The sequence below is a fragment of the Sapajus apella genome, unplaced genomic scaffold (genome assembly GCF_009761245.1).
Source record: "Sapajus apella isolate SASKATOON/1434 unplaced genomic scaffold, GSC_monkey_1.0 scaffold49, whole genome shotgun sequence".
In the NCBI taxonomy this organism is placed as follows: Eukaryota; Metazoa; Chordata; class Mammalia; order Primates; family Cebidae; genus Sapajus; species Sapajus apella.
Window position 1 is genome coordinate 5,432,266 of NW_022436989.1, and position 26,065 is coordinate 5,458,330.

General features: G+C 34.2%; 1 protein-coding gene across 9 annotated transcripts in view; it reads left to right on the forward strand.

The window, feature by feature from the left end:
• The window catches only part of CEP170 (centrosomal protein 170), a 127,227-nt gene that overhangs the window by 50,988 nt on the left and 50,174 nt on the right, over positions 1-26,065 (forward strand). For 6 of the 9 annotated variants that reach the window (XM_032242389.1, XM_032242388.1, XM_032242390.1 and 3 more), the window contains exons 5-10: positions 3,304-3,362; positions 3,458-3,620; positions 4,970-5,104; positions 13,091-13,567; positions 17,925-18,088; positions 18,275-18,568. In XM_032242389.1, coding sequence (XP_032098280.1) covers positions 3,304-3,362; positions 3,458-3,620; positions 4,970-5,104; positions 13,091-13,567; positions 17,925-18,088; positions 18,275-18,568 — 1,292 coding nt within the window. The remainder of the gene's footprint in view (positions 1-3,303; positions 3,363-3,457; positions 3,621-4,969; positions 5,105-13,090; positions 13,568-17,924; positions 18,089-18,274; positions 18,569-26,065) is intronic. The other 3 variants (XM_032242395.1, XM_032242396.1, XM_032242394.1) reach the window with 1 other exon arrangement.

Genomic DNA, 26,065 nt, shown 5'->3' on the forward strand with positions numbered 1-26,065 from the left:
TATGTGGTATCCATAACAAAACATGAACATATTAATACTATTAACATTTCAAAACTAGAGGACATTTCTCAAAGCATAAAAGAAATTTTAAAAATCAATGGAAGTGAACTTTTTCAGATGAAAGAATGAAGTGATAGAGAAGTTTAAATCAGTTGTTTGGAAACTATGTTTTTAAAGAACAGGGGCTTCCACAAGTTGGAAAGATAGTCATCTCCTAAAATAAAATGATATGTTTTTCTGAAGATATAGGCAAAATTAAGCAAATAGATAAAAATTTTCCCCTTGAAAGTTTCCTGCTATTAACTTTCTTTTAAACCCTTATTATTTCCTAGGACCTACCGTGCTAATACTCTAAATTAGCAAATAATTGTATGTTTTATTATCAATTATTGTTAAATGAGGGAAATTTTTCATATTTTTAATGCAAAAGAAACATTTTTTGGGTAACCTTAAGGATTTCTTGGGCTAGCATTATTACATTTTTTAAAAATCCCATGTATAAAATATATTAATTTTGAAAAATGTGTTTTTCCACTCATTCCTTGTATAAAATAATTTTATTCAAGTATTCTTATTTATCTGACATGACTTTTGAAAGAAATGTTTACAGTGATATCTCTCATTTCATATTTTAGATCATACCCCTCAGAATAACTAACACTTAAAAATTTTGCTCTGTTTTTAATCTTGTCATTAAAAGTGTGGGAAGAACTGTATCTAAGAACACATTACTAGTATGCAGCTGAGTTTCCACCTGTAACTTTTAGTTAAACATTTCTTGAATAAATTGACTTATGTCAATACAGTGGGATGACTTAGAATAGAAATCATAGTCTTACATAAAGAAGTGGGGAATAACCTATAAAATTATGATTTTTAATAAGCAAGAATTCAAACTTTTTATAACTTACTGATATCATAAGTGATTGTACCTCAGTTTGTCATTTTTCTTTATTAGCAAGTTAAAAATAGCTACATAGGTCTGCATCACTAAGAAGGTGGTGTAGCCTTGGAGGTCAAAGCTGGGGCTAGAGCAGTCTCCAAATCTCACAGTTACGCCAGAGTTCTTAGATGAATTAATTACCCAAACAGACTTCTTGAGGTCTTCTTCATTCCCACACACAGAAACCTTTTTGGAAGGTAAAATGTTTGAATCTGAGAAGGATAGCTTTCTCAAGCTCTCCATAACCTGAAGCACATCCAGGTTTAAAGAGGATACCCCAGACTAGCCACCTTCAGGCACTCCCAAGAGGCAAGCCTGAAGCACCAGAAAACCCTCACAACAGATTAAAGTCCCGTGTTTTCCGTTGAAAAATGGTAATGACTGTCAATTTTTAATGCTTTTTTTCATTGAAAAAGGAATGCTATGAATCTTCTCTAGCTGTTTATGAGTTTTGGGGTAAAACAAAATTATTAGACATTATTATTATTATATTTAAAGCAAAGTTTTTACCATCATATTGCTTCATGGAACTCACATCTGTAACATTAGATAAAAAGCAGTTTTCAGAAAAGAATGAAAATCTTCAGTAATATCTGCAGTAGTTGAGTCAATGTCAAGTGAGCACATACAGTGTCAGCCAATGTGGTTTTATATAAACATATATATGCATTTATATGTTTATATAAAATTCATATAAATATGTGAATATATGTATACTTATGAAATTCTAGGTTTTATAATAGCTTAATCACATTTTTTGTCTTTTTTTAAAAATTTCAATAGCTTTAGGTGTACAAGTGATTTTTTTGGGTACATGGATAAATTGTACAGTGGTGAAGTCTGGAATTTTAGTGCCCCCACCATCTGAGTAGTGTACATTGTACCCTAATAGGTAGTTTTTCATCCCTCATCCCCCTTCCAACTTCCCCACTTCTGAGTATCCAGTATCCATTCTACCACTCTATATGCCTTTGTGTACCCACAGCTTAGGCCCAACTTGGAAGTGAGAACATATGGCATTTGGGTTTTGATCCTGAGTTACTTTCCTTGGAATAATAGCCTTCAGTTCCATACAAGTTGCTGCAAAAGACACTTTCATTCTTTTTTATGGTTGGGTAGTATTCCATGTTGTATGTATACCACATTTTCTTAATCTGCTTATCAGTTGATGGACATTTAGGTTGATTCCATATGTTTGCAATTTAGACATTATCTTTTATTAAATATACTTAATGTGTGATTTCCGTATGTACCAGCAAATATATACCAGCATATGAATGTGATAAAAAGGAAAATTTTAATATTTCAAAGCTATAGGAAAAAGCAATGTCGATTAATAGGAGAGCCCTGGCCTGGGATTCACTTGACTAGACTCTTGTTTTGGTTTCTGTCCACTACCCAAGTTCTTTATTTATGAAACAGGAAGGATTAATGGAATTGAACAGACTATTTCCCAAAGCTCTTTATAATTATTTACAATTCTGAATTTTTATTATTTTAAGAAGTAGAAGCATAAGTACTCACTAACAAGTTTACTACTTCCTTTATGCTTGGGAAGTCATCTTTTTCCCCCAAGTAGTCATGATAATTACAGCTTTCTACACTTGAAGTCATGAGTTCTCTGATCTCGTGAAGAACAGAATTTAGTACATGGTTATAAAAGTCCTTTCATTATAGCGTTAAGTAATGGTGGGAAATGTGACCTCTACTCTTTAGTGAATAGATCTTTTTAATATACAGAGGCTTTGTTATTTTTGGCTTAATAATGAAAGCATTCATTATGTCTAGCACTTGTTCTAATCTAATCTTCGTATAGAATCCATTGTTTGATAATGTAATGTGACCTTGATTGCAATCATGGGGATGGTCATGGTGGTTGTTGCTGTACAAACCCTAATTATAGCATTTCTTTTGCACTTGTGAAATGAACTTCATTTTTGTCAATGCCAAAGAAGTCTGAGTAATCAAATTCTTTTAGGGATTGCTGTTGGTTAATCATTGAGATATTTCCTTACATTTTTGTGACTTGCTGTTAATGTAATCGTGTACTCTTTCTTCATTGTAATTATATTATTGTTAGGGAAAACTGAAAATGTCTGTGCTCTGATTAATTACCCAGTTGTTTGCTTCTTGAGGGTCACCATTAAAATTAGAAAATGTGCTGGATCTTAAGATTTTCACTGTTTTAAAATGAAAATGTTTATATTTGTGAGCATATTTTAATATTTAACTCTTCAGGGGAAATATAATTCTTCTATAATTACCTGTTGAAATACAACAATTTCTAAATTATATTTGATGACCATTTTTAGCTCAATTACCAGAAATTGGAGGTTATATTCTTCCTTAGCCCTGTTTACATACAAATCTTTTTACTGTAGTACAAGGAGAAATGAGGGTCCCTGAAGAAGCTCTAAAGGTAAAAGTGTTTACTTAGCTTCTTTTGAAACCTACTATTCACTACGGTTGACTTTACTTCTTGATGTTTCACTTCCATTTTTCAATGTTTTATAGCACGAGAAGTTTACCATTCAACTTCAGTTGTCCCAGAAATCTTCCGAATCAGAATTATCCAAATCTGCAAGTGCCAAAAGCATAGATTCAAAAGTAGCAGAGGCTGCTCCTGAAGTGCAGCACAAAGTTACTGAAGCACTGAAGTCTGAGGAAAAAGCCATGGGTAAGCCGTCCTCTTCCAAAAGACCGTCTTTAGACTTGATTGTGAAGACACTGCATGCTTTGTTTTCAGAAAGTTGGCCATGTCCATATAAAAATAATTATAATAATGATAATTCCAGAGTGTGTTTTAATGCTGCTAGTGCTTTCATTAGAAAACATAACTATATGTGGCAGTTGTATATAGGTGTGCTTAACTATGTTTAAATGTTTAAGGGAAGTAAATATAGTCATCCTTTAGTACCCATGGGGGATTGGTTTTAGGACTCCCATGAACACCAGAATTCACAGTGCTCAAGTTCCTTTTGTAAAATGGCATAGTATTTACACATAACTTATGCACATCCTCCTGTATACTTTAAATCATCTCTAGATCACTTATAATACCTAATACAATGCATACACATCACTTCGTTTGTGTGGATTCAAGGTAGTACTTGGCATAAGGAAAATTTAAGTTTTGCGTTTTGGAACTTAGTGGAATTCCCCCCCGTCCCCGTCCCGATCATTTTTCATCTGCGCTTAATTGAACCCATGGATGCAGAACCTGCAGCTTCAGAGGATCAGCTGTATAATTTACTATGTAATTAACCTTAAAATATTTTTGTTACTGCGTGTCTATCTGCATTTTCTTCTGCAGCATAACAACCAAAATGAATTAAAAGGAAAAATTTTTAAATCCAAAGTGGCTGTATCAGAATAATTTACAATTCTAGGAACGTTATAAAATGCTTTACAAAAATAATCCCATTCAAACAGAAATAAGTTTTTAAATGGATAGGCATTACTACATTTGCTCAAACAAAAATATGTTAGTTCTGTTAAGAACTAGTTTACATTTAGTTACGGTGTGCCCTTGAGCTTGAAAATGAAAACAATTGGAAAATGGCTCCTCAGGCCAAAATTTACTTCAGCTTTTGACTTTTTATGTTTACCGTTAATGAGCCATTTCTGATCAGACTGGTATTGTTCTTCTCTAGTTGATTATTGCCTAGTTTCAACAAACTTGTTCTTCTGAGGTCCCTTTGTATCTAAATATTCAAGTAAAATGACATTTGTTACAAGTGGTTCAGTTATATACCAAACAACTCATAATACTTTAACAAAAAGCTATTGGAATATGTAGCACGTTGTGTTACTTAGATACCACCTAGTGGAAATTTTATTTATTTAGCCATGTCCAACATTGTATGAGATCTTACACGAATACCAAGTTATTCAGGATAGAGTACATTTTAGCTATCTAGACTATACTTTGCTTTTTAATTTAATTAATCAACTAGGCAATTCTAGCATTCTGCGTATTTTTTCTGTTTCATCTGCTTTAGACAGATTTTTCCCACCTCTTTCCAGATATCTCTGCTATGCCCCGTGGTACTCCATTATATGGGCAGCCATCATGGTGGGGGGATGATGAGGTGGATGAAAAAAGAGCTTTCAAGACAAATGGCAAACCTGAAGAAAAAAATCATGACGCTGGAACATCAGGTAAAAAAATCTCAATGATGTGACATTAAATGGACATTTTGAGAAGCATTTGTAATCTAAGCAAACATCTGTCTACCATGAAAAGATATGATCTAGTATTCTATAATTTTATTTCTTAAAATTTTGATTAATGTTTTAATGTAAAATTTAAAATTATGAGTGATTTTTATGTAAAGTATTACTTTTAATATCTTTATAAAGCACTTTTATTTAAAATATATTTTACAGTTTAAATGAGATATTAAGATTTGGAAAGTAGACTAATGATGTAACTAGGCATTTTAAGTATATAAAAATAATTATTAAAATATATCAATTAGACCAAAATAGTAGATACTAATTTTGTGTTTTTATTAGATCCTCGGCATATAATCATATTTTAAAAATAAATTAATTTGTTCTTTGAGATGGGGTCTCACTGTGTTGCCCAGGCTAGTCTTGAACTCCTGAACTCAAGCCATCTTCCCACCTCAGCCTCCCAAGTAGCTGGGATTACGGCACACACCATCTCATGTCCAGCTTAATCATATTTTTAAATGAACAATTCCCACTTTGTTAAGAAATGTGATATGAAATTACAGATTCTTCAAAACCTCAGTGTGCTCATTATGATGAGAAATGGCAGCAAGAAGATTAGTTGAGTTTGGCAGCCAGAATGAAAAAATAGTTCTGGGTCAGAGTTTCAGATTAATAATCAAGGAACATATTTTCGATACTTCTGATATTGTTAATGGAGTGGTTCAGTCCATAAACCAGAAAATCAAGACTTCCAGGAAATAAATTGAGGTATCAGTTGCCACATAAGGACCTTGCAAAGACATGAGAACAGAAAGATGGAGCAGCCAGCTTTTGAGATAACAGCAGATAAGGATCCAGAACTGGAGGAATTAAGTCCAGGCACCTGCAATCAGTGCGGAAAACTTAAGTCTGGCTCTGAGGCAAAGATAAATTTCATGAGAACTCTTGTCAGTTTTCTACTTCTCACCCTAATTCCACAAGATAAATAAGACATTTTTCTTAGCTGGAGAATAAGAACATTGATTCTGTTTGTATGCTGTAATGGATACAAGTCTAAGAAAGCTAGCATTATCAACTGGATCTCACAGTGCCCACAGCTGAATTTGTCAAGTTTGCAAATAAATTTCCATCACAGCTTTATTGTTTCTGTCACCAGCAGTTTTCTTCATGCCCATGCGCAGAAACAGTATTACTTAACATGCTTTCAGATGTAAATAACAAATGCTAAGACTAAACAGGAAGGAAATTTACTGGCTCACATAACTGAACTGCATCAGGGTTGTTCACTGCAGCGTCTCAACAATGTCGTCATCAGCTAGCTAGCTTCTCTCTTTCTCTCAGTCTTGCTCTTCAGAGTGGTTGCAGACTGAGGAGTTTACCCTCACTCTCATAGGCTACCTGCAGTAGCAGTAAGGGGTACTCGCTGCTTTGATCACATCCAGGAGAAAAGCGAAAAGGTTACTTCCAGAAGACCTCCCAAGAATTTGGAAGAAGAACTTTGCCAAAAGTTCTCAACATCTCTTTCATCTCATTGGCTTCTCACAGGTTCAGGATAGGGTCACCTGCTTATTTCTGAACCAGTCCCTAGCAAGGCAAGTTAGATTATCCTTAAACCAGTCTTGCTCACCTCGAAGCTGTGTGTGGTGTGAGTTTTCCCCTAAGCCACATGAGCTATGTCAGGGAAGGGTGGATACCAGAGATTTTTGGAGTCCTTTTAGGAGGGAAGAACAGGGAAAGGATATTGAAAGAAAATCAAGGATGTCTGCTTTATTGGTAAATGTTGTGAGTTCCCTTCCCTTCTCCTTGTCGGTCTAATCCTTACATCTGTTGCCATTCCCCATACTGCCCCGGTCCTGAGTCATGATTGGGCCACCAACCTCCTGGTTTCAACCCTCCTGCAGTTTATTTTGTATAACACATTTAAATTGATCTTTATTATATTTGTTCAAGACACTACAATGCCTGTCTTTTGCCTGCCAAATAGATTTTAAACTAAGTTTTATATGTCAGAGTTTTCTAATTTGTCCCAATTTCCATGGTCAGCCTTATGTCCCATTACCAGTTGCTTGAGTGCTCTCTCCCAATGCATCCGCCATAAATTGTGCTAATTACCACCTGCTCTTTTCCCACACACATACATTAGATGATACAGAGATACATTCCAAATGATGTCTGCATATTTATTGTCAATATGTTACAGTCTCATTCACTATATTGTGTGTATGCCTTCTCCCCACAACTAAACTATACATGTCTTATTCAAGTACCACATCATATACTGTCATTGTGCCCTAGCCACCTAGTACTGAGAGAGGGAATGATTTACCAATTAGATGGTTAAGAAAACGGAGCTGAATTTAATGATTGCCAAACTCTGAAAACCACTATTATAGTAATTTTATCTCGCCATTAAAATTTTAGCCTTCCTCTGTCACACACAAAACAGCTTTTGAATCTGAAGCACATGACTTCTAACAGACAGTGAAGTGTATCTGTAATTTTTGTACAAAAGGCACAACCGTGATTTATAGTGATAGCTTACACTTCAGTAGTGTTTACTTTATCCAGACATTTCTTCTAAGTGCGTTGTATGCATTTAATTACTTAATTATCACAGCAGTATCTAAAGGTATAGTTACTGTGATTTTATAGATAAAGAAACTGAGGCACAGTTAATGTACTTGTCAAAGTCATCCAACTACAAATAGTGGAGCTGGGATTTGAACTTAGATCGCCCAACTCCAGAGTCCACGCTCTTTACCACAAGCAGTTTTAATATTTCAGCCATCATTACTCTTGTAAACACACACAATCACTCTAAAAGAATATACTTCATAGGGTACAAAGATTTAAACAAATACTCCAAAAGCAAATAGGGATAAAAATTGATTCCCTCTAGCTCAGCATAATCAATTTCAAATGTGAAGCGTCCAGCAGTACTTTCATCTATATGAATGTAACTGAATTCTCAGCCTGTGTGCCCTTTCTGCTGGATGATCAAAAGCTGTCTCATAATCCTGGGATTCTTTTTGAGTCATAATTAAGTGATTATATATTGCATCAAATTCCTTAAAATGCTCTGTCAGATACAGCTGATTAATAATACCCTTAAGAGATTCCCACTTGCTTTTCTATGCTATTATGAGGATATTACTGTTTCAGATTTATCATTTGCAGTTTTTTAAAATATAGGATAAGGGAAACAGTTTACTGCCTTGAAATAATTTATAACGCCAGCAGAAATTGTAGAATCAGATTTGCCAAGTGTTCTTTAATTTGATCATTTTGAAATTAAAGTATTTAAAAAAATTTAAACATTCTTTTTGAAGTTTCAAATTGTGGAATATATGTGATTTGTTTAATAATTTATGCTATAAGCATACTCTTAGAGAAAGTAAAAAGCAATTTTCTTTCTTTTTTTTTTTTTTTTTTTAAGATAGAGTTTTGCACCCAGGCTGGAATGCAATGGCACGATCTTGGCTCACCATAACCTCTGTCTCCTGGGTTCAAGTGATTCTCCTGCCTCAGCCTCCCAAGTAGCTAGGATTACAGGCATGCGTCACCATGCCCGGCTAATTTTGTATTTTTAGTAGAGTCAGGGTTTCTCCATGTTGGTCAGGCTGATCTTGAAAGTCTGACCTCAGATGATCCACCGCCTCAGCCTCCCAAAGTGCTGGGATTACAGGAATAAGTCAACATGCCCAGCCAGTTTGCTTCTTAATTATTAATTTCTAGAGTTACATTCCAGAAAGGATAATAGAGTGTTTTCTACCTAGTAATTTTTAACGTCCCTCTCTGTGGGTTCATATATATCCAGAAATCCCTGAAGACTTGCCGTATAGCCTTAAAAAGCCTGGTTTAAGCAGATATTTACTTCAGAGCAATTTTGTTCTCCAGAAATTGTGTGAATATTTTTAATCCTATTAAGACAGAAAATTTGTCCTCAGTTTATCTACAGCTATGCTTTTCTATCTCCTAACTTGGTTTCAACAATTAATTTAGGTTATAATTAAAAGCCTTTAAATGTTGCACACATTTTGAAATGGCATGTGCAATAGTGAGTAGTAGATTTTTGGCTCTCTTATGTTGATTTTTAATCCAATGAAACTAAATTTGAAAATTTTCAAGTTGTAGCTCCTTTTAAGCAAAAGGAGTTTCCCAGTCTTCTTAATTTGAAGTACATGGACAGACTAGGTTGGATGGATGTCTTAAGCAGAATGAGCTGGTATAATTATAGTCTTTGTCATCTCAAATAAGTTTAATATTTCATTGAATATAATACAAAAGAATGAAAAGAACATTTATTCTAGATGAAGTATATTTTAAATATCCCTTATAATAATATATTGTGTTAAGGTAACAGTCATAAAATACCTTAACATAAGCAAACATTATCACCAATTGCTCTTTGATTTAGATATACAGAATTAATTCTAGCATAATCAATCATCAAATAATTTTTTAAATCTAGTAATTGAGATTAATAATATATTAGTCTAAACAAATACTATTTTGTTTAATTTGGTATAACAAAATAAGTTTTGAAGATAGATGAATGTTAAATTTCTAAATTCCAGAATATGTTCTGTTAATGTTCCGAGGGAGGAAATGTGTTTTATTTTTCTACGTTGATTGGAAAAACCCTTAGAGTTTTTCTATTAGGTACTTCCTAAGTGTAGTTGGGCCACACTTCATCTGTTTTTTATCATCTTTAGGGAAATAAATCCTTCCACATAATGAATTTTGCAGATGATTAAACTTTACTTTTACAGTTGATTTTTTTTTAAGTTTATTTCCTAGGTTTCTATTAAATTCATCACCCATATCACCATTTCTTAAGCAGAGAAGGTTGAGTATAATTTAAAATGTTTCCTTATGACTCAGAATTGTTCATCATCAGCATCACTATTATTATTGATATGTATCAACAATAGCAATATCAATATTATTGCAAATCAATCAATAATATTAGTAGTATAATAATATTGATAGTGCTCTACCATAATGTCCTCAGGAGACTTTTTAGTATATAAGATTGTTTGCCCTGTATACTGAATGGTACTGGACTACCATGTGTTTGGGGCCATTTGTCTGCCCTTGTTTTTCATCTTATCTCTACCACTTGACTTACTTCTTAGTGCAGTTTGTCTGTCCTTAATCTTCACTTTTGTACCCTGCCCGAGATTTGCTAATGTAATCTGAGTAAATAGTAAATATCTCTCAGTGAAGATCTTAACTTTATGAATATTCAAGTGTGAAGTTTATGAATATTCAAATGTAGGCATTGTCATGTCTGTCTTGAGTTTTTTAGAGTTAGGTTTTGGTATTAGCTTTTTGTCTTCCTGATTCTCAGCTGTTTTTGAAGGTTGAGGGGGAAGCATTTATTTGTATGCCTGCTCTGTGTCAGGCTTTGTTCTAGGTAACATACATTATCTCATTTAATATTCATCTCACTAAATCTTCGCAACACTCTTACGAGAAGATAACTGCTTTCTCACTTTATGATGAGGAAAACGAGGATGACAGACTGATTAGAGATAAGAGTTATCTGATTTCAGATCTTGTCTGGGCTTTGCACGAAACCAGGCTGCCTGGTAGTGATCATCAGATGGGAACATGCTGCCTTTCCATTCTGTAGTGCTGCTTGACTTGGTTAGGTACTTGATTTCTAGATGAATTAGGTATTAACTTGTATAAGTCTCAGGTTCTCATTCTTTGAGTAAAGGCGGTTTTGAAGTAGTACTAGCTTGGGAATGGTAACCTTCAAAACAGTGCAGGGCAGTTGTTGATCTCAGCTGTTTCAATACATGAAACATGTTAAAACGTGTCAGTATTAACTGTGAACTTTTTTTGCAAGGGAGGAAAATTGAGATGATATTCCTTTGAATCATGAGCAACAAGTGGTTGATAAGTGCTATCTCCCTGGCCAGCTTTTTTGTGTTACTTGCTTCATAGCTGACCCACATCAGTTTTATTTGGCTATCTGTGTAGTGTTATTAGAAAACTACCACCTTAACATTACTCTGTCACCTAAAGGATGAGCAAAGCAAAAACTATATGTATGTATCTACGTGGGGGGAGGGAGAGAGGACAGGTTTATGAGCCAGTTGTACTGTATGGACTTGAACAAGTACAGTATGTTGTACTTAGTAAAAAAAAAAAAAAAAAAAGTCTAAAAAATAATAGAAAAATAACATGAATGAACTATTAATATATGAGGAGTAGTTAATACATTTTTTTATAATGGAAATTTTAACTGACATGACTTCAGAGTAAACACTCAAAGTCCAGGTGAACATTTTATTTTTAAGAAAAAGATAACTCTTTAATCAAACATTTTTTTAAACTTTAGGTCATGTCATATAAATGTATAATTATTTCTCTGATAATGTAGAGTTTTTCCAATACTATTCTTTCATTTTCAGTGATAAGGAAAAGTGAATAGATTTTGAAAAGAATAATTTTTTACAGTGAAAATTATAATATATTCTTTAATATTACATGTTCTCTTTGCCTCCTGTTTAGATTTTTTTTTTTTTGACAATTCTTGTTATTATCTTTATTGTGAAAATGGGGCTTGATGTCTTCAGTGCCCTATCCCACACATTTGATCACTACAGGGATGTTACTGGAGCATTCTTCTGTAACCTAAAAGCAGTCAAGTTTTTTTATTATATTCAGACTACTGTGAAGAAACCAATTATAGTACCTGACAGATCCCACTAAGATTTAATCTTTGTAAAGATGTTTCAAAAGACCAGATGCTTCACTAAATTAGAAAATGTTTGGAAACAACTTAGTCAGTCTCTGTGTACTGCCTTGTTTTCCTAATAAGTTGTCTGTAAATGATTTTCCTATCAATCTGTTTAAAAGCAGAATGGATTCTTGACCTTTAGGGAAATAAATCTCATTTGAACTTTCTCTTCATCTTGTTGATAATGGACATGCTGCTTTTGCTTCTTCAACAACAGGACAATATCATCTTTAATTTTTTTTTTTGCATTTATGCTATCTAATAACATACTGAAAACATTTTAATTACCATTTCCATTTATGTATTTTATTCATAAATGCATCTATTTTTATACTTTTGTATTAGATTCTGAGGCAATTGAAGAATAGTGATAGTGTTTCAGAGTTGCTTGCTCCTTCTGCCAACTCATGTTAATCTGAGGTTTACAGTTCAGCTTTCCTCCAAGGATTTTTGACACTTGCGCACATTCTGCTGTATAGAAATGCAAATTGATTTTCTTCCAGATTTATTGTCTGGAAACTGAATTTCCTATTTTAACCTTATTTCTTTAACACTGCTGCTTGGATTGCAAACCACACGTTTTAGTCTTTATAAAATGTTTGTATCATCTTGCAAGGATCGCACTTCAGCAACATCTTTGTCATTCTAAAAGTAATGTTTCTGAATGTAATGGTGAAGAATGGTAAGTGGAATCATTATTTCCAGAAGATCCCTTACATATTTACTTTATGTTTGTATTCTCATTTGAGCACCTATTCTCCTTTGGAGCACTACCTGTATTCATATATATTTCAGATATCTCATCTTGGTGACTTGAGAAGGAAGTTCATGGTTTTTCTGTCACTTTTTATATATACATTGAACATGCATCTCCATCTGCATTTGATTTTAATTATTTGCACCTTGATGAATTCTAGATCTGAGTTGGAAAAAATATGGACCTAGCCATGGAAGATCCATTTCTTAACTGCTTTCTTCTCATTTGCCATTACTACTGCTTATCTTGCATCCCCTGTTGGTAATCAAATAGCATGTTTATAACGAAGATTCTTTCTTCTCTGTGACACTTTTTCTGTGATATAAATGCCACTGGGTCATCCAGACTGTGATCTGCCTTCTGGTTCTCATGGAGTAGTACACATGGCCATTACCAGACTCCTTCAAGTACCAGAAGCAATCAAATATTTTGAATTTTCTCTTATTTTTCTCATTAGGGTGCAGCATAGATGCCAAGCAAGTCGAGGAACAATCTGCAGCTGCAAACGAAGAAGTACTTTTTCCTTTCTGTAGGGAACCAAGTTATTTTGAAATCCCTACCAAAGAATTCCAGCAACCATCACAAATAACAGAGAGCACTATTCATGAAATCCCAACAAAAGACACACCAAGTTCCCATATAACAGGTGCAGGGCATGCTTCATTTACAATTGAATTTGATGACAGTACCCCAGGGAAGGTAACTATTAGAGACCATGTGACAAAATTTACTTCTGATCAACGCCACAAGTCCAAGAAGTCTTCTCCTGGAACTCAAGACTTGCTGGGGATTCAAACAGGAATGATGGCACCAGAAAACAAAGTTGCTGACTGGCTAGCACAAAACAACCCTCCTCAAATGGTTTGGGAAAGAACAGAAGAGGATTCTAAAAGCATTAAAAGTGATGTTCCAGTGTACTTGAAAAGGTTGAAAGGTAAAGTGATTTGATCATTCAGAACTTCCTATTTTATGATAAAAGAAATCTAGTCTTCAGTTACTATACTACTAGTAGAGAATTACATAGTAGAAAACGTTCTGCTTTTTTCAAAGGTTATATTTAATTTTAAAACTCAACAGGAAGCCATGCTGCTCATGTCCCACTTCCTCATTCAAAATAGTCTTTCTTCATTTCTTTGACAAAACCAGATTGGATTTATGAGCTTATATTTATGCTGTAAAATATGTTTCTTTTTCTTCCTGGAAATATATAATTTATTAAGTTCACCAGTAGAATTTTCTAGAAGACAAGTTCCATCATTTTCTTGATTTAAGGAAAAGATATATTCAATTCTGTTCTCTATTATGATCCAATTTCTAGATTTTGAAAGAAATTTTAAGCCATTTGGTGTGAGCCAAAAGTTCCACTTGGGTAATGCACTCACATCATGGATGGAGTGCTTTAAAGTATTCTCAGTGGTTACTCATAAAAACAAAGATTTTTGGTTTAGAAATATTTGGTAGGATCTATTAATCCAGTTTAAAAAATTTTTAATATTCAGACTTAAGGAAAATTAGAGTTGAATGTTTATTTTTGAAATACTTATATATACTTTATTTGTGTAGAACTTGGCCAAAATTAGCAAAATTTGTATGTTTGTACATTTATGTATCAGCTGATCAGTTTTTTTTCTCATTGGTTTTACCAATTAAATTTATTTTAGAATTAATTGAATATAGATTTATGTTACTGTATCTTATTTTAATTTAACAAGCTCTCTATAAGGAAAATGACTTTGAACAAATTGTGATTACATGTTTATCTGACCATTCTGTCACTATATTAGGAGTTTTTGTGCTCCTAATACTTCATCTGGTACTCAAGCAGGTGATAGGTACCTATTTGAACAAACAATGGGTAACTTCTCTGTCAGTAACAAAACTAGGCCTGATTTAATCTATACGTTATGCCCTGGCATTCGAACAAGTAATGAAGAAATAGTATTCATATACTTATTTCTGATTTTCTTCTAAGACATTTCAGGACCATGAGATGATGTGATTACCTAATTATTTGTTGGAGCCTATTATAATATTTAATTATAATTATCAGCAATTACCTGGCATATGTATTTTTGAGACATGATTGTGACCTTCTGGAAAATACATAACGGAGACATTTTATTTATATCATTTATATGTATATAGGTTAACATTCACAAATAGGCTATTTATATGAATCGGATAAATAATATTGATATCCTAGTACAGTATAAGAGATAGCTGAACCTTGAGAATTTAGAAATACCTTAGACTTTTAAAAACTACTCTTAATAAACAAAAACTGAGGTAAAATATCCTTTTGAAAGATAATCATTTAAAAAATACCTTTGTTAAACCCATTTATATTATGACTTATTTAATCATTATAACTATTTTCTGTATTGCTGGCTATTATTTTTAAGCCATTATTTTAAAACGTTCTCTTCTAACAAGGCCCATTTGTGATCCTAATTCCAAATAGAGGGATTAATGTCCACATGTACACTGCATCTGTATTTTGATGATTAGATATTTTAAACCCTTACTAGAAATTATGTAATCATATTACTTTTGTCCTTTAAAGTTGATTTATAGGTAGACATATATCCCAGTATGGTGCTAGTGCAAGAACTTTTCTTTTGGATTTTCTTTCAGACCATTTTACAAGCCATTCAGGATACTGTTTTTGTGAATATAACTCATTTTTGATCCAAGGTAGATCCATTTTACTTTTCTAGACGTGTTTATAAATGACATGTGAGTTTCTCAAAAAATCAGAGCTTCCATTGTTAGATAACAATTTTCCATGATTTAGGATATAAAAAGTATATTGCCAGACTCTAAATAAATGTAATTATAGCAAATAATAAAAATTTTACAAACATTGGGTTTTCAGCAACTGTTTAGATCAAAGAATTAAAAGTAGGCAAAACAAAACTAAAACAGAAATCTTTGCCCCTACCATCAAGTGCAGGTGCTTTGGGACAGTGAGGAAAATAAAGCCCATACACTGTGACCCTTTAGGAGACTTGCCACTTCTTTGGCTACAGCCACTGACTTGTTACAGCTAAGCTATCCTAAAATATTTAAAGGATCCCAGCATATTTAGGCATGGTTAATGATAAGCAAAGGAAAGAAAAGAATTTGGTGAGGAGTATTTCCCAGTGACCTTTTTGTTGGGTAGAATTAGAAAATTGCAGCTCTGATGAAATGTTGACGTATATAACACTGAAAAATACAAGAGGGAATGGTAATTTTCTAAAAAAGAAAATGACTCATCCATAAGAAAATTTTTGAACTACAAGTTATAGGAAAGATATTTGAAAGGGCCTGACACCACTAAGTGCCAAACTTTATGTATTGGAACCAGAATTAAATTCTGCAAAGATGGTATTTACATTAAAATTTTTGAGTATGTGTGTGATCTGGGTTGCTTTTGTGGTGCAGCAAATATTGGAGTTTGTTATTTTCAGCTCTTAGAAACTGGATTCCTTTCCAGTAGAGTCAATACAACAATGAAATAGGTTGTAAAGTATAGTGTTTTTAATGAAGTCTGTGTTTGAACTAGTGAGTTTATTTGGGTTTGCCTTTCATCTGCTGTCTGCTAGTTCTGGCTTAATTACCTGAGGCAGGGATTTCATTAATTAATCCCATTTTTTCTTTTCAGATTGCATTTCGAATAGTCAATAATTTGAAGAAAGATCTTCAGATTTGTTGTCATATATGACTTTTATAGTATTAATCACTATTAATTTGATAGAAGTGATCTCCAAATCACCTTCATTTTGATCTTATTCACTGTCCTTGTTTCTTTTGCCTATTACTTTTCCGAGACTTAACCCTTTTCCACGTGTTCTGCAGTTCTCTCTTCTGTATCTTCTCACTCGTTTTATGTACTACATTTTTATAACTAGTGCTTCTGGGTTAAATCATTAGGACCAGTTAGTAATCTCTAAATTCATTAGGAGCAACCCATAAACATTAGAACTCAACTTTTTCCTTAGACATATGTCATTCACTTCTCCTACCCTGCAAGTTTTTCATGTCTGATCATTATTTTGTTTGGTACCATATTATTCAGTGGGTGTTCACATTAAAATTTGTAGCCCAGGTAAATTTTAAAAATCAAATTAGTCCTGGAAGCATTAGAATGTACCTCGTTGAGTAAATTCATATATAGCCAAAGAAACCTAAATTCATTTATAGCTAAAGAAGCTTAAAATTCATTTAAGCTCTGATTTGTGATTTCATCTAAAACATACATAGAATAACTCTTGACTTTCTAATAATTTCATGCTATAATAATATAATATTTGATTATTTTTATTATATACTTATCATTTAGGTAATGAGAATTTTAAATCAGGAAAAAAATAATTTTTGTGTTGTCACATCCAAAACCTAACAGAACCATGAGGAGTAATTATTTAGTGGCTTTTACTTGCTCTAAAATAAAAAAGCCTTTGTTAAAGAGGTGACCTTTCAAAATTCAAATACATTCTAACCTGATATGCTTCATGGGGAAGATATCTGGTTATATTTAGCACCATGCTATTTGCCCAATAGGTCCTTAGATCTAGGTGGAGATTTCATAGATGACTCTTTTCATTGATAGACCTCTCAGCACACTTTATTTAACTCTTTGAAGCCATTAGAGTGCAAATGCAATTTTCAGAAATTCTCATAGACAGAAAGATATTTGAAAAAAATTGTGCAGTGATTAGTGGGGACTACAAATTTGATTCTTTTTAATAAAAGGGAAAAATATGCTGAGCTTCTGAAAGTATTGAACATAAGTGAAACTTAAGATTCATCACATTAAAAAAAAAAGATCAATCACATTTTTATGATACTTGTGTTCTTTTTTTCCTTTGTAACAGTAAGCATTTCAGGTGGCATTACCCTTTTTGTTGTCTTTTTTTTAATCTCTAATGCTAGAGTCAAATCTTTTATTGCTAAATAAGGTGTATAATTTGAAGGCAGAATTAATGTTTATTGATGTTATGAACATAAATATCAAGAGATAGAGCTTCAATTATGTATTAAGACATTGATGAAACATTATAAAGTTAAAATTTGGAGAAAGAAAGGCGATCTTACTCAGTTGTTTATAAAGGACCTCATTGTTAGTTGATAAAATTTGAATGTAACCATTGCAGTAACAAGTTTGCAGAGCCTGTTACTGAAGAGAACATATGACCTTGGATTGAAAAGGAGGAGGGGAGCAAAACAAATAGCACTTTTGTATACGAGTCTAATTTTCCACATGAGACCTTTTCCTTCTCTATTGTGTGGTTTCTTTTTGTGTCCAGGAAATAAACATGATGATGGTACGCAAAGTGATTCAGAGAATGCTGGAGCTCACAGGCGCTGTAGCAAACGTGCAACTCTTGAGGAACACTTAAGGCGCCACCATTCAGAACACAAAAAGCTACAGAAGGTCCAGTCTACTGAAAAGCATCAAGACCAAGCTGTTGTAAGTCAAACTGCTTTTATGATTGCATTCTTTGATGAAGACAATCCCAGAAAAAGAAGGTCATATTCTTTTACACAAAGTGCGGGAGTCTTGTGTCAGGAAACTACATATTCAACACCACATACAAAACTTGAGAAAGCAGAATCTCCAACAGCAGATGCCAAAGTGGTTTCTTTGTCTTTACAGACTAGCTCTGCGCATCACAGAGGGGGGCATGGTGTTCCACATGGGAAATTGTTAAAACAGAAATCAGAGGAGCCATCGGTGTCAATACCCTTCCTACAAACTGCATTATTAAGAAGTTCAGGGAGTCTTGGGCACAGACCAAGCCAGGAGATGGATAAAATGTTAAAAAATCAAGCAACTTCTGCTACTTCTGAAAAGGATAATGATGATGACCAAAGTGACAAGGGTACTTATACCATTGAGTTAGAGAATCCCAACAGTGAGGAAGTGGAAGCAAGAAAAATGATTGACAAGGTAAATAATTGAAATTTGAGTGTGATCTTAGTTGTTGTGTGGTGTATTTGACTGGTGGAAATTATTGGAGAGCCAGCATGAGATGTCATACTGTCGGTGGTATTGGAATTTTAGGGTTTTGTTAGGGAACTACAAGACTAATAGTAAGACCTATATGCTTTGTGCTGATACTCTGAATTTGCCTGAGTTTCATACATAGAGCCCTGTACATTTAAAAGGTTTGGACCTTTTAAATTTGTGTAAGTTAAAGATAGGTTTTAAAAATAGTATACTTTGGAAATTCTTACTTTGCATTTATTTAAAAATAAAAAGAAACAACCAACAAACATTGCTGTATACCTCTGTTAACGTAAATGTACATATTAGCCAATAATGATAGTTAACCACAGATTTCCTGCCTACTGATTTCATGTTGGAAGCAGATGATAATACATGTTTTAGCTTTGTTCTTTGTCCTTATTTTTTCTTAATTTCTATTCCCTGCTGTCATTGGTGATAGAAGTATGTGAAAACAAATCAGTTGTTTATGATTTAGTTTACTAGTTTAGACAAGTGTATGCCCAGTTTTGATGGTTATCTACAGTTCAAGTATGTTCTTTGATATTATTGGTTGGTGTGTATAAGGATTGTTGCATGGTTAAAAAGTAATTTTTCTCAGTTTTGCAAATGGTAATGAAAGGTTGACTTTAGAATTAGCTATCAAGTTGTTGCAAAACAACCTAATATTTATTTAGGTTTTGCACCAGGCTTATAGTTATTTACCTCTTGCAAAATAGCAGTATCAGCTTGGCTAAACATTAATCTTTTGTTTGAATTACTGTTACTCAAATGGGCTGTGTGGGTTACCAGCATAAATATTGCTTGGAAGTTTGTTAGAAATGCAGCTTCTCGGGCCCATCCAGTGTATACCAAGTCAGAATCTACATTAGAAACAAGCTCTCCAGTTAACTAATGTGCACAGTAACATTTGAGATGCACTTATTTAGATGATGAGTTTCTGGAATGGCTTCTCAGGGAGGAGGGCAAGATAAGATAACCCTTTGGGATGCAGGAAAGATGTTAGAACTTAGGTTTACTTTTATTTTTATATTTTAATTTTTATTTTGGAGTGTGTTCTGTAGTGTATAAAATCTCTTACTGCACTGTAAGAGGGTACGTATAATATCTAAACATTCATTTATCGAGGAGTACATTTTATTCATTTATCGAGGTAAAGCTTAAAATTTACCATTGGGCTGCACAACTCCAAACTTTTGGAGATCCATTGTCTAGGAAATAGGTGTTATGTGAGCAATATTACAGTTGTTAATAAGAAAACTATAGTGTTTAAGAAACATCTAATGTTTCTTAATGACTGAGCATAATGAGTGATGTTTTCCCATTAAAAGATTATTTTGCAGTGAAGGATTATATATATTATATATATGTATATATGTTACAGTTTAAGAACATGGACACTTGTAAGCAGACAGATCTGGGATGAAATATAAACTTTGCATGTACTAGTGTGTGCCCTTGGATAAATTAACCCCTTTAAGCCTCAGTTTGTTTTATCTCTGAAACAGAGGAGATAACACTAGATTATAAAAAGACTTCAATAAAACATATAAAAGGCTTATCACAATATCTATCTTATTATAGTTTTATAAATGCTACCTTGTTATTACTTTTATTAGGAGTTTCCACATTTGAATCTCTATATAAAGTGTTGACAAATCCCAGAATATTCTTTCAGCACTGAAAGGGTCAAATGTAAAACCAAGTGAAAGTGACAGCGTGAGGGGCTAGCTTGACCAGGACGGCAAAAAGCCAAGAAAGAAGTCATTGTAGCAGATGAAACTCTTCGGGAAACTTCTGGATAGAGAGGGTGGCCACAAAACCTGGTTTATACCTGTTGCCTATAATTATCATAAGCATCATTTTTTTCTCAGAGTCCATTTTGATAGCAAATTATATGGTCACACTATGGATAGACAAACCCAAGACTTTAGAACAGGAGTCATTTAAAGGAATAACGGTAGTATGTGACTAGGTACATAATTCAAAGTCATTCTTAGTTTGTATAAACCAGAAAATGAAGCTGAGACCATATTGCTGGGAAGAGCAAGGCTCACTACATTATCTTGTGACTGCCAAAGAAAAAGAGCTGAGATTCCATTAGTTTGAATCCAAATAAAGCTTAAAGCCAAATTTTGGCTAATTCAAGTCCAGCTCTGGGGAAACAAAAACATGGGACCAGGCATCATATATCTGAGTCAGGTGAAGTAACCTGTGGGTGTGAAGAAAACAAAGACCAACCAGAAGGAAGGCATAAAAAGCATTTTTGGAGGATAGCAGTAGATACAAGCATCATATCAAGCTACTTGGCTGAGTGTTGTCATCTAATTTCCCCATTTTGAAGTTTGGGTGTGTAGGATGGAACTTGGGGCCATCAGCTGTTACTTGTCTGAATTTCAATGTTCTTTGGTCCTGGAAACGTTCATATGGTCAAACTCTTTTTCACTTCATCATTTAAGAGGTGTTCTATTTCATTGATTCATTTATTTAGCAACTTTAATTCAGCATTAACTCTGTGCCAGTCTTTGTGTTTAGAAGAGGGTGATTCATAATGAACAGACTGAGTTCTTTTGTGTACTGGAATAGAAATATACAGATGAAAACCAAGACTTTAAAAATAAAGTTTTTGGAGGAAAGCTACCAGTAACTTCCAAGAGGAGATCTCAGGTCTTCCTCAGAGGACATTCCTTCCTCAGAGAAATCTTATGGTCATCCAGTTTAAAAAAAAGTAGTCACTGTCATCAATTTGTTTCTTTATAATCATAAGCTTTATTACTACTTCACTAGTTCACTGTTTATTCAATTGCCTCCCCACTCCCATTGGAGAGAGACACAAACAAATGTAAACTTCATGACTGTAGGAACCTAGTACCAGCATATAAAATGTCCTTAATACTGCCAGCTGAGCTAGTCGTGAAACATGTCATTAATCCCATAATGGGCATGCTAGCTAGAGTTTTCCAGAAATGTGGAACAGCCTATTCAAAAGCACAGGAGCACACATGACTTGCTTAGAGGACCACAGTTATTTTTGAAGAGATGAGATTGGACTCAGTATTGAAGTTCTTTGCATATCATGCTAAGAACTTTAGGTCTAATGCCGAAGGCAGTGGGGAATTATTGACAGCATTTAAGTAGAGCAATAACATGGTCAAGTCACCGTTAGAAGTGTGAAGTGTGGTTTGAACAATCAAAATGCCAGAAGCACAGAGGGCAGTTTAAAAGCTGCTGTCATGTCCAGCAATCAATCAGTTAATGTGTAGGTCTTAGGTAAGAGGTCTGGGCTAAAAATACAGATCTGAGAATTACTAGACAATAGAGGGTAGCCATCTTAGTATGTTTTGTGTTGTTATACCTGAGACTGGGTAGTTTATAAAGAAAAGAGGTTTATTTAGCTCACAATTCTGCAGGCTGGGATATTCAAGAGCATAGCTCTGCATATGCCTGGCTTATGTGAAGGGCTATATGCTGGGTCAGAACATAGTAGAGAAAATCATAGGAGAAGTGGACATATGCAAAAAGGCAAAACAAGAGGGGCAGCCTGACTTTATAACAGTCTGTTATAAAAGGGACTAATCCATTCCCATGAGAACAAGAACTCACAAGACAGCATTCATGTATTCGTGAGACAGCTGCCTTTTTGACCCAAACACCTCCCACTAGGCCTCCCCTCCCAACACTATTCCATTGGCAGTTAAACTTCTACATGAGTTTTGGCAGGGACAAACCACATCCAAACCTTAGCAGTAATTGAATACAAAATAAGAGATGAGATCAACCAGAGAAAATGTATAGGGTGAGAAGAAATAAAGTATGAAAATCTCAGCAACCCCAGCATTGTCGGACAAAGGAAAAGGGCAAAACAAAGGAGACTTAAAAGCATCAAACAGTGGAATCAGAGAAAATCAGGAGAATGTGTAGCATCTTGGAATCAAAAGCAGAGGGAAGGGAAGCCAGTAAGCAGCAGTATCACATGATACACTAATGTTAACTATGATGAGCACAGAATGCCTTTTCAGTTTTTCTCCAAAATACATTGTAATGCTTCGTTAAAGAAGATGAGCAAGCCATGCATTTGCATCTTATCTTGGGAAAAGTGCATAACATTAAACTGGGATTTCTTTAAAGAGATGACCAAGCTAAACTGCTGTATCCTGATTTTTCTGTGCTGGTAGTAGATAAAAGATATTGAGCTACCTGGCTGGGCGTGGTGGCTCACGCCTGTAATCCCAGCACTTTGGGAGGCTGAGGTGGATGCATCACGAGGTCAGGGGTTCAAGACCAGTGTGGCCAAGATGGTGAAATCCTGTCTCTACCAAAAACACAAAAAAATAGCCCCACATGGTGGTGGATGCCTGTAATCCCAGCTACTCAGCAAATACCTGATATTTATAAAGACCTCTTAAGTTTTACATCTAAATTTACATGGAAATACGCTATAAGAAACTGCTATTGACTGCCGAAGGCATTTATCTTTCATAATAGTGATAATCTCTCCCAGCCCTCTCTCCCTTGGTCTCTCTGATAACCACTGTTCCATCACAGTACCAGTTTCTTCTCTCTGCTCTTTCATCAAAAGAGAACAACTGAGGCAAGAGGAAGACCTTGTCGGGGTTACTTCCTAGCCTCCTAAGGTAAATAGGAGAAACTTGTGATAAGAACAGAAAGCTAAACATTAAAGGAACAAGAAAAAATATTGATCATTGTGGAGAGCTTGAGGAGGTATCTTTTTAAAAGAAATATTTCTCTTCATAAATTTCATATCTTAAACCAACTATGCCAGATACGTTTCTTGTCCTGAGTTTTGATTCTTGTTCATTGTGTCAATATATCTCCCCTCAAAGGCCTCTTATTAGCGTATTTTCTTCCCTCCTAGGGCCTGGTCACTGCTGGTTCTATAGGCAACAGTTGGTAGGGAAGAATCTAGAGCCAGGAGACATATAACAAAACTAGAAACACAGGATGAAGAACATTTACAGCAGTGAGTCAAACAGCTCAAGGAAGTTAGTGCTGAGAACCTGGATCCTGGGGAAATATTCCAAACCCTGAAAGTCACAGCAAGATTTAAGATGAGATCCAAGTAAGAGCCAGGGAAACAATGATAAACCAGAATCAAAATCTGTATAGACATTGCTACACAGAACTCAGAGGAAGGCAGTCTATCCAAAGCCTACTCAAATATAAAATTAGATGTGCATGGGAACTCAAGTAGGAGATCAAATAAGAGCATTGGACAATAGGAGAAGACTTTGATAACAGAGTCAGTATTTTTATTTTTGACGGAGCAATTTTATTTATATATATATGTATGTGTGTATATATATATATATATATTTTTTTTTTAATTTGTATCAGGAGAGTTTTACTTTTGGTTTCTCTGATCAGTTCTCCTCAACCTTTCCTGACATCTGCTGTCTCCTTCCTAGGTATAAGAAACCCTCTCCTGCTATGTTAATTTCCAAAACTTTACGAGGGAGCCCTCACCTTTTATTCAGTCAGAAGCCTAACATAGTATGTTTGCCCTCATTTTCCTTTCTCTACTGTTGTAAGAAATTCTATTTCTTTTCCCCTTTGAAGAACTTTCCACTTACTGTGCCCTCAATCTAATACGCTCCTCCTTGTGTTTTTGGCGTGCCTAGCTTCTCAAAATTCATTTTGTTTATTACTTCCATATTTTTAATTGTGGAAATATATATAACAAAATTTTATTTAACATAAAATATATATAACAAAATTTAACATGAAATATGTATAATAAAATTTTCTTAGCAGTTTTAAAGTGCAGAGTTTAGTGATATTAAATACGTTTATGATGTTGTGCAACCATCACCAACATCCATCTCTGTAACTTTTGTCTTGTAAGGGAAACTTTGTACTCATCTTATAATTCACTTTGAAGTGGCTTTTACTGACCACTCTATTTAAAGTAGCTCTGTCATTCACTTCTTGTATCTCTCCATCAGATTACCATGTTCTGTTTTCTTTACAGAACTCACTTCCATCTGGTTTACTTTCTGTTTGTCCACTCTAAGACAATGTTATTTGTCTTGTTCACATCTGTATGCTTTGTGTCTGGAACAGTGCCTGGCATGTAATAGATACTCAATAAATATCTTCTGAATGAATGAATTAGAAAAATTTGTGACATTCTTTTTCATTTGTTAGTATTTGTATATGATTCATTGTATATTGGCTAATTTATTTCAATGAATGTATAGATTGATGAAATCCAGCCAGGCCCCCACAAAGAAGTTTTTCTACATTTTTGTGTGCAGAAACTAGTTTATATCTTGATTCCAAAATAACTTGTTAAAACATATAGTTTAAAACCTTGTATATATCATAAGCTTAGCTTTGTAATATTAAACATGAAAGCTGCAAAGATAGATAGACAGATAGATAGTCTCAGAAGAAAAAGAAATATATAAATTTCAGGAGAGATGCCTTGATAAATAGACTAGACTTACCTTTGAGTCCCTAGCAATACCTACCCTACAGCTTCCAGCTGGAAAATCTGCTTTGCAAGGAAAGGGGAATATGATTATTGATGAATAGCCAGATTATAGGGACTATAAGAGGGAATGCATGACAGGGAAATGGACCATAAGGAGTAGAGAAACTGGACATTATAATTATAGAGGCATTAGGTGCGATCCAAGTGTAATTTGGAGATATGAAGGAATGAATAGAGAAAGATGTAGGAAGTAATGGAAGGGAAGAGATTATAGATGTAAGACCTGTAAGGAATGGGGAGAATCAAGGACACAAGGTAGATTGAGAGGGAAGACAAAGATTTAAGAGCATGTTTTCACCAGAAAGAGGAGCAATGGAAGAAGATAGAGTCCCATTTAAAGAAAGTATGAGGTAAAATTCACATAATATAAAATGGACCCTTTTAGCCACTTAAAATGTATAATTCCGTGGCTTTTAGTACATTCACAATGTCATGCCACCGTCAGCTCTATCTTAATTTCAGGGCATTTCCATCACTCCAAAACAACATCTCAGATCTATTAAGCAACCATTACCCATTCCTTCCTCTCTCAGCCTCTTGACAGCCACTAATCTGCTTTTTCTCTCTATGGATTTGCTTATTCTGGACATTTTATAGAAATGGAATCATACTATGTGTGGCCTTTTGTGACCAGCTACTTTCACTTGAAATAATGTTTTCAAGGTTCATCCCTGTTGTAACGTCTTTCAATACTTCATTCCTTTGTATGGCTGAATAAATACCTCATTGTTTGCGTAAACCATCCACAGACGGATATTTGTGTTGTTTGTTCCTTCGGCTGTTGTGAATAACACTGCTATGAATGTGCATGTACATATATTTATTTGTGTAACAGAATAAATTATAAAATGTCTCTCCTGACCCCCTTTCTGAGCTCTTCTAATAATGTGGTCTGACTTTTAAAAGTTGATTAAAAATATGTGATA